The sequence below is a fragment of the Crocuta crocuta genome, unplaced genomic scaffold (assembly GCF_008692635.1).
Source record: "Crocuta crocuta isolate KB4526 unplaced genomic scaffold, BGI_CrCroc_1.0 scaffold282, whole genome shotgun sequence".
Taxonomy (NCBI): domain Eukaryota; kingdom Metazoa; phylum Chordata; class Mammalia; order Carnivora; family Hyaenidae; genus Crocuta; species Crocuta crocuta.
Window position 1 is genome coordinate 6,173,981 of NW_027529174.1, and position 11,684 is coordinate 6,185,664.

Sequence of the window (11,684 nt, forward strand, 5' to 3'; positions counted from 1 at the left end):
ATTTCTGTTTGGGTTTTTTTTTTTTTTTTTTTTTCTGGGTTTTTTTTTTTTTTTTTTTGAGAAAGAAAAAGAGAGAGAACTAGTGGAGAAGAAGAGGAGAGGGAGAGAGAGAATTTTAAGCAGGCTCTACATTTCAGTGCAGAGCCTGATGTGGGGCTCGATCCCATGACTCTGGGATCATGACCTGATTTGAAATCGAGTCTGGTGCTCAACCAACTGAGCCACTTACGTGCACCCCCCTTTGGTATTTTTGATGATGTCATTTCAGTGGTCCATAGAACGTTTTGTTTATTAGATTCTAATTTATTTTGCCCATCCCTTCGTAGCAACATTAGATTGTTTTGTGATCTGTAACTTCAATCAGTAGATCTGTTCAGTGTTACTTTTGGGTGTTAATTGATTCAACAAGCATTCGTAAATACTTATGAAGAGATAGAATTGATATACATTTGATTTAAGAATTGATATACATTTGATTTAAAAACATTTTTTGTAAAATCATTATTTTTTTCAAACTTGAAATACTTCTGTTTTGGAAGGTAGTGCAGATATTTGGAACAGAATAGAAGATAAGTACAGATTTTCCTAAAATGTTTGACTTTAAGGCATATTTCTTAAAATATGCAGTTTTGATATCTAGTGATGTTCGTTTATGCTTAAGTTATATTTATACTTTTTAGGAAGTATATTAAAGTATATTAAAGGCCAGTAGTTTGAGAAGTCATTTTAACTGGAGTTATTTTTTTCTCGTTTGAAGAAATTATTCCAAAAATGTCATTTAATAAGTTTATATCTCATCAAAGCCTAGAAATTAAGTACCAGGCCTATTACAAGACTGATTCTTTGGTTACATTTATTGTAAAGTTAAAGCCAAAGAAATTTTGTAACTCTTTTGTGATCTTATAAATCTTATTTCAAGACTTACAAATCTTAAAAGAAAAGATATATTTTGTAGCAACTACTTTAAATGAAAATGTGAAAATGTTTTCATTTTTATGTCTAAAATGTAAACTAAACTTAAGGAAACTAACTCTCTGAGTAGCTTTTTATTGTTAGTGGTTTTTGTTTGGTTTTTAGTATTTTATGATTCCTTAAAGTTTTCCAGCATAGTATGAATGTAAAATATAGAGTACCCTTAATGATCCAAAATGATTTCTTTGAAGATCACCATTTTTCACAATAACGTTTGTTAACAGAGTCTCTCCTTTATAATACACAATGTTGGATCATGAAACAGAGTAAACAAACAAGTCATTGTTTAAAATAAATAGTGTGTACTGTGTTCAAAGGACTGTGAATTTTTGTTTTGAATTGTTCTTATTGTATAATTTTAGTTCTAGATTACAATACATGTTATATTTTGATTTGAGGCGACACAAAGATAATTAGTTTTAAGTGCAATGTTAACAATTTGTAATAGTCTTTATTTTTTAATATATAAGCATCATGGGTGACTGATTTTTAATCTTGGAGAGAAAAACCTCTGTTTTGTAAAAAGAAGTAAATAAATAAAGATAATAACTAGGGTGTGAAAGGAGCCAAGTATTTGGAAATTCTTTCAAAATAATTTTTTCTTAATTTGCTGTTATTTTTTCTGAAGTAACTGCTGTACCCTGACTTTGTATTACTTTCTAGAACTTTCTTTTGGAGTCACCAAGGTCACTTTTATATATCTTGACACACTGTATTTGGTAGAGTAGGGTTGTTGTTGTTGTTGTTGTTCTTGTTTTTTAAACAGGACAGTTTATGAGTTTGGAGAGTATGTATTTAGAATGAATTTTTAAAAATGTTTATTTATTTATTTTTGATAGAGAGACAGACAGAGCATGAGTAGGGGAGTGGAGGCAGAGAGAGGGAGACACAGAATCCATAGAAGGCTCCAGGCTCTGAGCTGTCAGCACAGAGCCCAGTGCGGGGATCGGACTCAAACCACAAGATCATGACCTGAGCTGAAGTCAGATGCTAAATAGACCGAACCAACCAGATGCCCCTAGAATGAATTTATTGTCCTATAGTTAGGCACACACACACAGGAATTCAGCGTTTGAATAATTTTGTTCTTCCCTTTTCAAGGAAGGGTTTGTTTTTGCGACAGCATACGAAGGGGTATTACCTGGAGATCTGGTTGAGGTAGAGAAGTACCAGCTTGGCAGGGTTTTCAGTGCATACTGTAGGCCACAGAGGATGACATAAGCTGAAGTTCGAGAATGGAAGGGTCTGTATTATGCAGGTGGCTGGAAGAGCAAGGCAACTGATGGGATAATCTGTAGATACAAAGCCGGGTAGATTGCCCAAGCAGGCAAGAGAACAAAACCTGTGTAGATAAAAAGCATGTAGCAGTCAGTAGTGCTCTTTCTGTGGCACAGCTGGTGCCCTGTACTGTTTGCCAGGCCCTGTGACATCCCTGTCTGAGTAAATGGCACCGCTGCCCTTTGAATGATTCCAGTAAAAATCCCGCAACTCATTGTCAATTCCATTCTTTCACCTTGATGCCAAATTCACTAACACATTACGATGTCAAGTCCTTTCCTTCTCTCCTGTGCTCTTTCATCCTCTTCGTCCGAGCTAGAATCATCTCCTCTGGGGCTGCAGTGGCTTCCCTGATTCTCCCTCTGCGCTCTTTCAATCCATTCTCCAGAGGAACCAGAGAGATCTTTTAAGAGAAGCCAGGTCCTTTCCCTCTCCAAGTTAATTTTAATTTCATTTGGAATAAAATCCATTTTCCTACAAAGTTACAAATCCCTGACTAATGATTTTGACCTCATCTCCTATTGCCCTTCACTTCTGCTTCTAAGCGTTCTTTGAATTCCAGCCACACTGGTCTTCTTTTTGTTTATCAAACAAGCACACTCAGTTTAGCACATACTGTTCCTGGTGCTTTGCCTTGCTGCCTCTTTTTCATCATCTAGATCTGAGTTCAAATGTAGCTTCTTCATGCAGATCAAAACCACACTGAGATACCACCTCACGCTGGTCAGAGTGGCTAAAATGAACAAATCAGGAGACTCTAGATGCTGGCGAGGATGTGGAGAAACGGGCACCTCCTACACTGTTGGTGGGAATGTAAACTGGTGCAGCCCCTCTGGAAAACAGTGTGGAGGTTCCTGAGAAAGTTAATAGAACTCCCCTATGACCCAGCAGTAGCACTGCTGGGAATTTACTCAAGGGATACAGGAGTGCTGATGCATAGGGGCACATGGACCCCAATGTTCATAGCAGCCCTTTGAACAATAACCAAATCATGGGAAGAGCCTAAGTGTCCATCAACTGATGAATGGATCAAGAAGATGTGGTTTATCTATACCATGGAATACTACATGGCAANAGAGAGAGGAGAGCAAGTGCACCTAAGTCAGGGAGAGGTGGGGAGGGAGAGAGAGAGAGAGAGAGAGAGAGAGAGAATGAATATCCCAGGCAGGCTCCACGCTGTCAGCATGGAGCTGGATGCAGAGCTTGAACGCACGAACCGGGAGATCATGACCTGAGCCAAAGTCTGTCGCTTAACCGATTAAGCCACCCAGGTGCGCTAGTGAGGCCTTTCCTGTTCGTGCTTTCCATAATAGGGTCTGTCAGTGCCCGAACCAGTTCCTGTTTCATTTATTCACACCTGTTTTATTTCCTTCATTGCACACAACTGTGTTTAGAATTCATTCACTCATTCAGTACATATTTGTTGTATACCCAGTATACACCAAGCATTGTTCTGGGCACTTGGGATTCATCAGTAAATAAAAAAGACAAAAGAAAAACCCTGTTCTTATGAAATTCACATTATTAGGGTCAAGAGAAAAACAGTACATAATAAAAACACATAACTAAGTTACAGTTGGGCAATTTGTTAGAACGTAGCAAGTGCAATGGACAAAAATAGAGGATGATAATAACAGATTGGGAGATCGGGGTGGGGTTTCGGGGCAGGATGCGTATTACATAGAGCGGTTATGGTGGGTCTCATTGTGTTGATCATTAAAGTAAAGGCCTTTTGTTTCTTTTTGTTTTTAGCTTCAGCACCAGTCAGCAAAGTGAATAAGTACTGTGCTTCTTCCAACTTTCATTCCACTTTGGGAAAAAAGAGTATCACCATGTCAAGCATTACGATTGACCCAGATGTCAAGCCTGGTGAATATGTCATCAAGAGCCTCTTTGCAGAATTTGCTGTTCAAGCTGAAAAGAAAATTGAGGTTGTAATGGCTGAGCCCTTGGTGAGTAGATCTGACCCATAAATCTGAAATATTTTCTTGACTTTTGTATTAACCATTATAATAACAAAATTTCCAAAGGAAATAGTGTATTTGAAAAAAAATTAAAGGAAGCCAATGTGAAAAGGCTACACATTGTATTCTTCCAGCTATACGACATTCTTAAAAAGGCAAAACTTAGGGAGACCGTAAAAAGACCAGTGGTGCCAGGAATTGTGGGTGGAGGAGCAAATAGGCAGAACAGAGAGGACTTTTAGGGTAGTTGAATGAGCTGTGTGATACTACAGTGATGGACACACATCATCATGCATTTGCCTTCACCCACAGAATGTACAACACCCAGAGAGGACACTCATGGAAATTATGGAAGTCGGACGATTAGGATGTGTCACTGTAGGTTCATCGATAATAACAAATATAACAACACTCTGGTGGGGAGACTCGGCATGTGTGGAATGGGGTGTATGGGAAATCTGTACCTTCCACTCAGTGTTGTTGTGACCCTGAAACTGCTCTAAAAAAATAGTCTTAACAGAAAGAATTCAGGGATAGGCCAGTAAAGTGGCGATCTAGAAAGCCGTAATGACTTTAGAATCCACCTTGATAAATTACTGCAGGTCACCAAAGAACTGAAATGGATTTTACCAAGTGGGAATTGTCGAGACAGATAAAACATAAGAGCAAATAAAGAAGAATCTGGAGTATTCTGCAAGTTGATGATATGGCAGTCCCCAAACTTACAATAAACTAGTAAATGTATTTTTAGACCTATAGCGCCTAAAGCACACTTAAATGGTGTGAGAAGCTCCATGTGATGAGAACTTATGGTAAGGAGGAAGGAAGAGAAAGACCAAAAGCAAATGTTTGAGTCAGATTCTAGAAAGTGGTGAAGGTGTTGTGAGAGATAATACAGTGGTTGAACACTAGGAGAGAGAAGAGATTAAAGGCAGGGACTTAAGGGGGGGCCTGGCTGGCTCAGTCAGTAGAGCATGCAACTCTTGGTCTTGGGATTGTGAGTTTGAGCCCCACGTTGGGTGTAGAGATTACTTAATAAAATCTTTAAAGGCAGAGACTACTATTTAGCTATTGTATATAATTCAGGCTGGAATGAAGAGTCTTGAACTAGGGCATTAACAATGGAAGTGGTTGCAGAGGAAAGTAAGGTAAATGACGGACTCCGTAGAACTTGCAGTTAAATAGGAGTAGATGTTTTTTAGTGAAAGTAATGGTTAAAAGTTCTTTGAAATGGCAGAAGAGATATTAGGTAAAGAACATGAGAATATTATGGGGGGTAGGAAAGGAGAATGAGATAAGGTCAAGATAACTGGCAATCTAAACGATGTGGAATTAATTGATTGGTACCTGGGAATTCTTTGTTGGTGACCAGCGATGGGGAGTAGAAATAGAGATTTTGGTCCCATCTACATTAGGGTGATAAAGCCAAAAGAACGGATGATGATATCAAGAGAAAGAGAGTGGAGATTGGCATTATTATTGTCAAATTATATGGAGAGGCAGAGTACAAGGAACATTGAGAGAAGTTATTGGACCTGGGAATTAAGCAGCTTGCGAACAGTTTTTGTAGAGTGATACAACTTTAGGAAATAACTTTCGGAGTTTGAATGGGCTGGATATATGATGTATCAAGATCACAGTGTGGGTTAGAAGTGGGATGATCACAGGGAAGATGGAGGTGGAGGATGTAACAGCTGAAATTTACTTATTCCTTCTACAGCTGCATTAGGGCTCGGTGTTCACCAGTGATTTGAGATGGTTTGTTACTTGTTTGAAGCTCAAAGCCGGAATGGGAGTTAGGCACAATGATGGCTTCCAAGCCTGTAAGCTTACTCACACTGCTGTACTTCCTGGGAAGGGAGGAAGGGAGGGAGGAAGGAAGAGAGGAAAGGACCAGAAGAGAGAATAGGTGGTGACCTAAGAAAGGTGGGGAATTGGAGGTATGGTTATGTATTCATTTCCTTAGTGAAGTGTAGAACCTCACATTGCTAAGATTGCGAAGGTATGTGGGTGGGTCTGCGCATGCCTGTGAGCAGTTTCTTGCTGTCATTAAATACGAAGAAACTACTGTGAAGAAAGCATCAATCTATGCATGAATATATTTGAGGTCTCATAAATAATAATATGTAAAAAGATCATTAGCCAAAATGTATGTTGTAAAACTGTGCAGCTCACTGTATTCAGTTTATTTTTTTCCACTGTTTTCAATTTAAATCCTTCCATAGTTGCTTTCTATGTAACAAAATAATGATTTTTGTGTTATCAGTGCATGTATAGTTTAGAGCATGTATGTAAAGTTCTGCCTTAGAAATAAGATTACAAGGACTTGTAGATATGAATTAATGATCATGAGGTTTGAGTATAAATGTGCTTCATCTATAAAATGTTATTTTCGTCATCAGTGGTCTACTAATCACATGATCGTGTACTATGCTAGCCCGCTTAGCCAGCATACAGTAAGAAAGGGAGCCACTTTTTAAAAAATACATGTGACAAAAAGTTTATAGAATATGGTGATTAGTTGATAATATTGTTCTGTAGAATTGAAGTTTGCTAAGGGTAGAACTTAAGTGGTCTCACCAAAAAAAGGGAAGGGGCAGTTGGGGTAAATATATAAAGTGATGGACGTGTTAATGAAGTCAGTGGTGGGAATCCTTCCACAGTGTGTACATACATCAAATCATCACATTGTACACTTTTTAAAAGTTTATTTATTTTGAGAGAGAGAGAGAGAGGCAGCATGAGTTGGGGAGGGGCAGAGAGAGGGAGACAGAGACTCCCAAGCAGGCTCCACACTGTCAGCATGGAGCCTGATGCAAGGTGCGAACTCATGAAACTGTGAGATCATGATCTGAGCCAAAACCAAGATTTGGACACTTAATCGACTGAGCCACCCAGGCGCCCCACATTGTACACTTTAAATATATTACACTTGCCACCAAAACCCATAGAACACCTAGGAATAAATCTAACCAAAGAGGTGAAAAATCTATACAGTGAAAACTATAAAAAGCTTATGAAATAAATTGAAGAAGAACCCCCCCCCCCAAAAAAAAGGAAAAATATTCCATGCTTCTGGTTAGGAAGAACAAATACTGTTAAAATATCAATACTACCCAAAGCAATCTACATATTCAAAGCAATTCCTATCAAAATAACACTAGCATTCTTCACAGAGCTAGAACAAACAATCCTAAAAGTTGGGATTTTAAAATGGAACCTGAAAAGACCCCAAATAGATAAAGCAATCTTGAAAGAGAAAACCAAAGCAGGAGGCATCACAATCCCGGACTTCAAGCTGTATTACAAAGCTATAATTGTCAAGACAGTATGGTACTGGCACAAGAACAGATACTCAGATCAATGGAACAGAATAGAGACCCAGAAATGGACCCACAAACGTATGGCCAATTCATCATTGATAAAGCAGTAAAGAATATTAAATGGAATAAAGACAGGCTCTTAAGCAGGTGGTGCTGAAAAAACTGGACAGCGACATGCAAAAAAATAAACCTGGACCATTTTCTTACACCATACACAAAAATAAACTCAAAATGGATGAAAGACCTAAATATAAAACAGGAAGCCATCAAAGTCCTTGAGGAGAAAGCAGGCAAGAACCCCTTTGACCTCGGCCACAGCAACTTCTTACTCAACACATCTCCGGAGGCAAGGGAAACAAAAGCAAAAATGAACTATTGGGACTACATCAAAATAAAAAGCTTCTACACAGCAAAGGAAACAATCAGCAAAACTAAAAGGCAACTGACAGAATGGGAGAAGATATTTGCAAATGACATATCAGATTAAGGGTTAGTATCCAAAATCTATAAAGAACTTATCAAAACTCAACACCCCAAAAACAAATAATCCAGTGAAGAAATGGGCTAAAGACGTGAACAGACACTTCTCCAAAGAAGACATCCAGATGGCCAGCAGACACATGAAACGATGCTCAACATCACTCATCATCAGGGAAATACAAATCAAAGCTACAATGAGATACACCTCACATCTGTCAGGGTGGCTAACATTAGCAACTCAGGCAACAACAGATGTTGGTGAGGACGCAGAGAAAGAGAAAGAGGATTTCTTTTGCATTGCTGGTGGGAATGCAAACTGGCACAGCCACTCTGGAAAACAGTATGGAGGTTCCTCAGAAAATTAAAAATAGAACTACCCTATGACCCAGCAATTGCACTACTAGGTATTTATCCAAGGGATACAGGTGTGCTGTTTCAAAGGGGCACATGCACCCCAGTGTTTATAGCGGCACTATCAACAATAGCCTAAGTATGGAAAGAGCCCAAATGTCCATTGACGGATGAATAAAGATGGGTGTGTGTGTGTGTGTGTGTGTGTGTGTGTGTGTACACACACAATGGAGTATTACTTGGCAATTAAAAAGAATGAAATCTTGCCATTTGCAACTACGTGGATGGAACCTAGAGGGTATGCTAAGCAAAATTAGTCAGAGAAAGACAAATGTCATATGACTTCACTGATATGAGGACTTTAAGATAAATAACACAGAGAGAGAGAGAAGGAGGCACAGAATCCAGAGCAGGCTCCAGGCTCTGAGCTGTTAGCACAGAGCCTGATGTGGGGCTTGAACTCACAAACTGTGAGATCATGACCTGAGCCCAAGTCGGACGCTTAGCCAACTGAGCCCCCCAGGTACCCCGTAACCCTTCTGTATTTTAAGCCTCTACTTATCCTTCTAAACTTCCCACATGTTCCCCTCTCACATAGTGATCCTCTTCAAGCGGTACAAATCATCATAATTTTTCACATCCCCAGATTCTGATATTGTCATGTTTAATTGCTTACATGTTTATCTCCTCTGATGTGACCTATTTTGTACCAGGTCTCACTGGTCTTTCCGTCTCCAGCACCTTCTGTGGTGATAGATGCTTAGTAGAAGGTGCTTAGTAAAGATTTGTATTTTAAGTTGACTTTAGCCTTAAAGAACATTGCTGTGGTGTGTGCCCTTTGTTCTTCTAACAAAACGTAATGTCATTGTTCCAGCCAGAGTTTTTAATAGTTCTTTCAGAATAGTCTGATGCTGACTTTATTTTATTCTGTAATTTAGTAGCTAGTTTCAGAGACATCTGCTATATAATCTGAGGTTATAAAATTGATGAATAGTGGTGAGGATTCCTCCAAATACATGTTTCTACCCCACCATCGTACTTAGAGGAAGTATTCCCTGCTTAATCTTCCTGACATACCAGGAAAACCCCCAGCGCTGTGGACCCTAGTAGCCAAAAACAAATTCTACCCAGCGTCAAGATTAAACAGTGATACATTTAATCTAATACTTTGACAGTATTTGTGTTACAGCTTCAAATTTGTTTATTGTGATTTCATTTCTTTTGCAAGTTATCCAATATGTTTTTTGGCAATAAACAACCATCCAAGATGATTCTCCTGAGTTCTTGAATGAAACTCTTGTAAGGTCATTTTAAAGAAAATAGCATCCATGGATTGTTACATAAAAGGAGACTAGCATGTCTCATGGTCAGTCCGATAGTAAGTTACATAAAAACTTAGATGTTTTGTTGAATGGATTTTGCTAAAAGAATTAATCTACCACTAAAACAAGAATACTGGCCCTTTCATTCTCAAATTAGAAGCCATAATAAGGAGACCAAAAATTCAAAGATGAGCGAAGCTTGATTTTTAGCCACAACTTTGTTTTCATTTTAGGGGAAAGATTGGGGAAGGAATGGCCATGGGCCATCACTAATTGAAACTGCAGCTTGCAAATTACAAGCCAATACCTTAGGTCTCTTTCTTCCTAAAAGGAAGTAGATCAGTCCTGGGTAATGATCCAGGTACATTCCAGCCTCTCTGTTAATCATTCAGATTGCCAGCAACTACATAGAAGGATACAAAAAGGCTTTCAGCAATCACCTGCTCACTTAGACTTTATGTATCTGGTTTAGGCCCAGCATTTTTACAACTCTGCCATTTCCATTAATTATTGAGAATATTAAATACATATATGTAATCTACGTATGTATATTTTGAAGTTTCTTTCTCCCCATGTGATGTGTTTCCTCCAAAAGTTTTGCCTTTTCCTAGCATGTATGCTTGTTATGTTTTGCGACTGAGGCATGAAACAGATTGGAAGCCTCATGTACTTGGAGAGGCCTTTTGGACTATGGTCTTCAGTGTGTAATCCTCTGAATGAATTATCAATGTCGGATTTTTTGGGGGGTTTGTCAGAATCCCTAGAAAACGTTCTTCTAGTACTCCAAATGGCAGGGTTTAGGCATAGTCACTGAAGTTCTGGGGATCTAGAGGCCAAAGAGAGCTAGCATTTCTGATATTTGGTATATAAATTTTTATTGGAGCTGCCTGTGTTCCATGTGATCTTTAACTATAGCATCCACCAGTCAGTATTTCTGTTTTGCTCTTTCCCAAAGAGATCAGCCCCTCTGTGGAAAGCTGGAGGTGGTCATCTGCTGGGCAGAGCTGTGAAGGGAATGAAGGGGGGACTGTGCTCAGTCTTTCTTAATCCTCCAACCAGCCCTTTTGTTTTTAACTTCACCTTTACCTCCACTTTCACAGTACTGAAGTTCTCTAAAACCTTTGGGAGTTGCAAACTATTGACTGGATTATCTTTCCTTCGCCCAGTGTGGCAAACTCACTCACATCCCTCCTGCTGTGACTCAAATGTCATCTCAGTGGTCCTTCTATCTAAAATCTCAACCCCATTGCAGCCTCCTATCCCGAAGTCTGTCTACAAAAATAGATATTTTAGTTACTCTCTCATTAGAGAGAGTTTTAGCTTCAGGAGGACAGGGATTGTTTTCCAGTTTGCTCATGGTTGTGTCTCCAGAGCCTGGCATACTGCACACTCAGTAAATAACTCCAACGCATGAGCAAATGGCTGCATGGATAAATAGCCATCCTGACTTCCCCCCTTGCCTAACGAGGACTCACTTGGCGGGGTGTGTTAGCTGGACTTTTCCATCTGCTCTTTACCTCCTCTCTCATTCTCTCTGCCCTTTTGGCTTTAAGTCTTCTCAAAATTCTTTTCCTGTTGTCTTGGTCAGTTTTAGGAGAGAAAGGAGGCTATGTGTGTGTTCATCATGCTCTGTTTAATTGCAGATTATTGGAATATTCCAGTATCATTGTTATGCTCCCAAAATCTTTTCAGTAAACACTCTTGATTTTCCTGGAAGCTACGTGTTGCTCTTGGTACTCGATACATACACTAGTTGAAGAATCAAATTAGAACATGAGGATGATGAGCCTGAGAATCATTATCAGTTTTTTATATTATTATGAAATAATGACATAAGTGGAAATAGTTCTAAATTTTGTGTAGTAAAAGTAATGACTCTTCTATTCTGGATCAAGATAAACACTGTCTCCAGGTTTTAGTCCATCATTTTCCATGTCATCTGCCGCTTTTTTGTTAAGCACAAATGAGAGATCATATATATATAATCAAATAGG

General features: G+C 38.9%; 1 protein-coding gene across 3 annotated transcripts in view; it reads left to right on the forward strand.

Annotated features, from left to right (window-relative positions):
- The window catches only part of FRYL (FRY like transcription coactivator), a 268,402-nt gene that overhangs the window by 116,102 nt on the left and 140,616 nt on the right, over positions 1 to 11,684 (forward strand). For all 3 annotated transcript variants that reach the window (XM_077757811.1, XM_077757813.1, XM_077757812.1), the window contains exon 4: positions 4,003 to 4,202. In XM_077757811.1, the coding sequence (XP_077613937.1) occupies positions 4,083 to 4,202 (120 nt within the window). In that variant the 5' untranslated portion in view covers positions 4,003 to 4,082. The remainder of the gene's footprint in view (positions 1 to 4,002; positions 4,203 to 11,684) is intronic.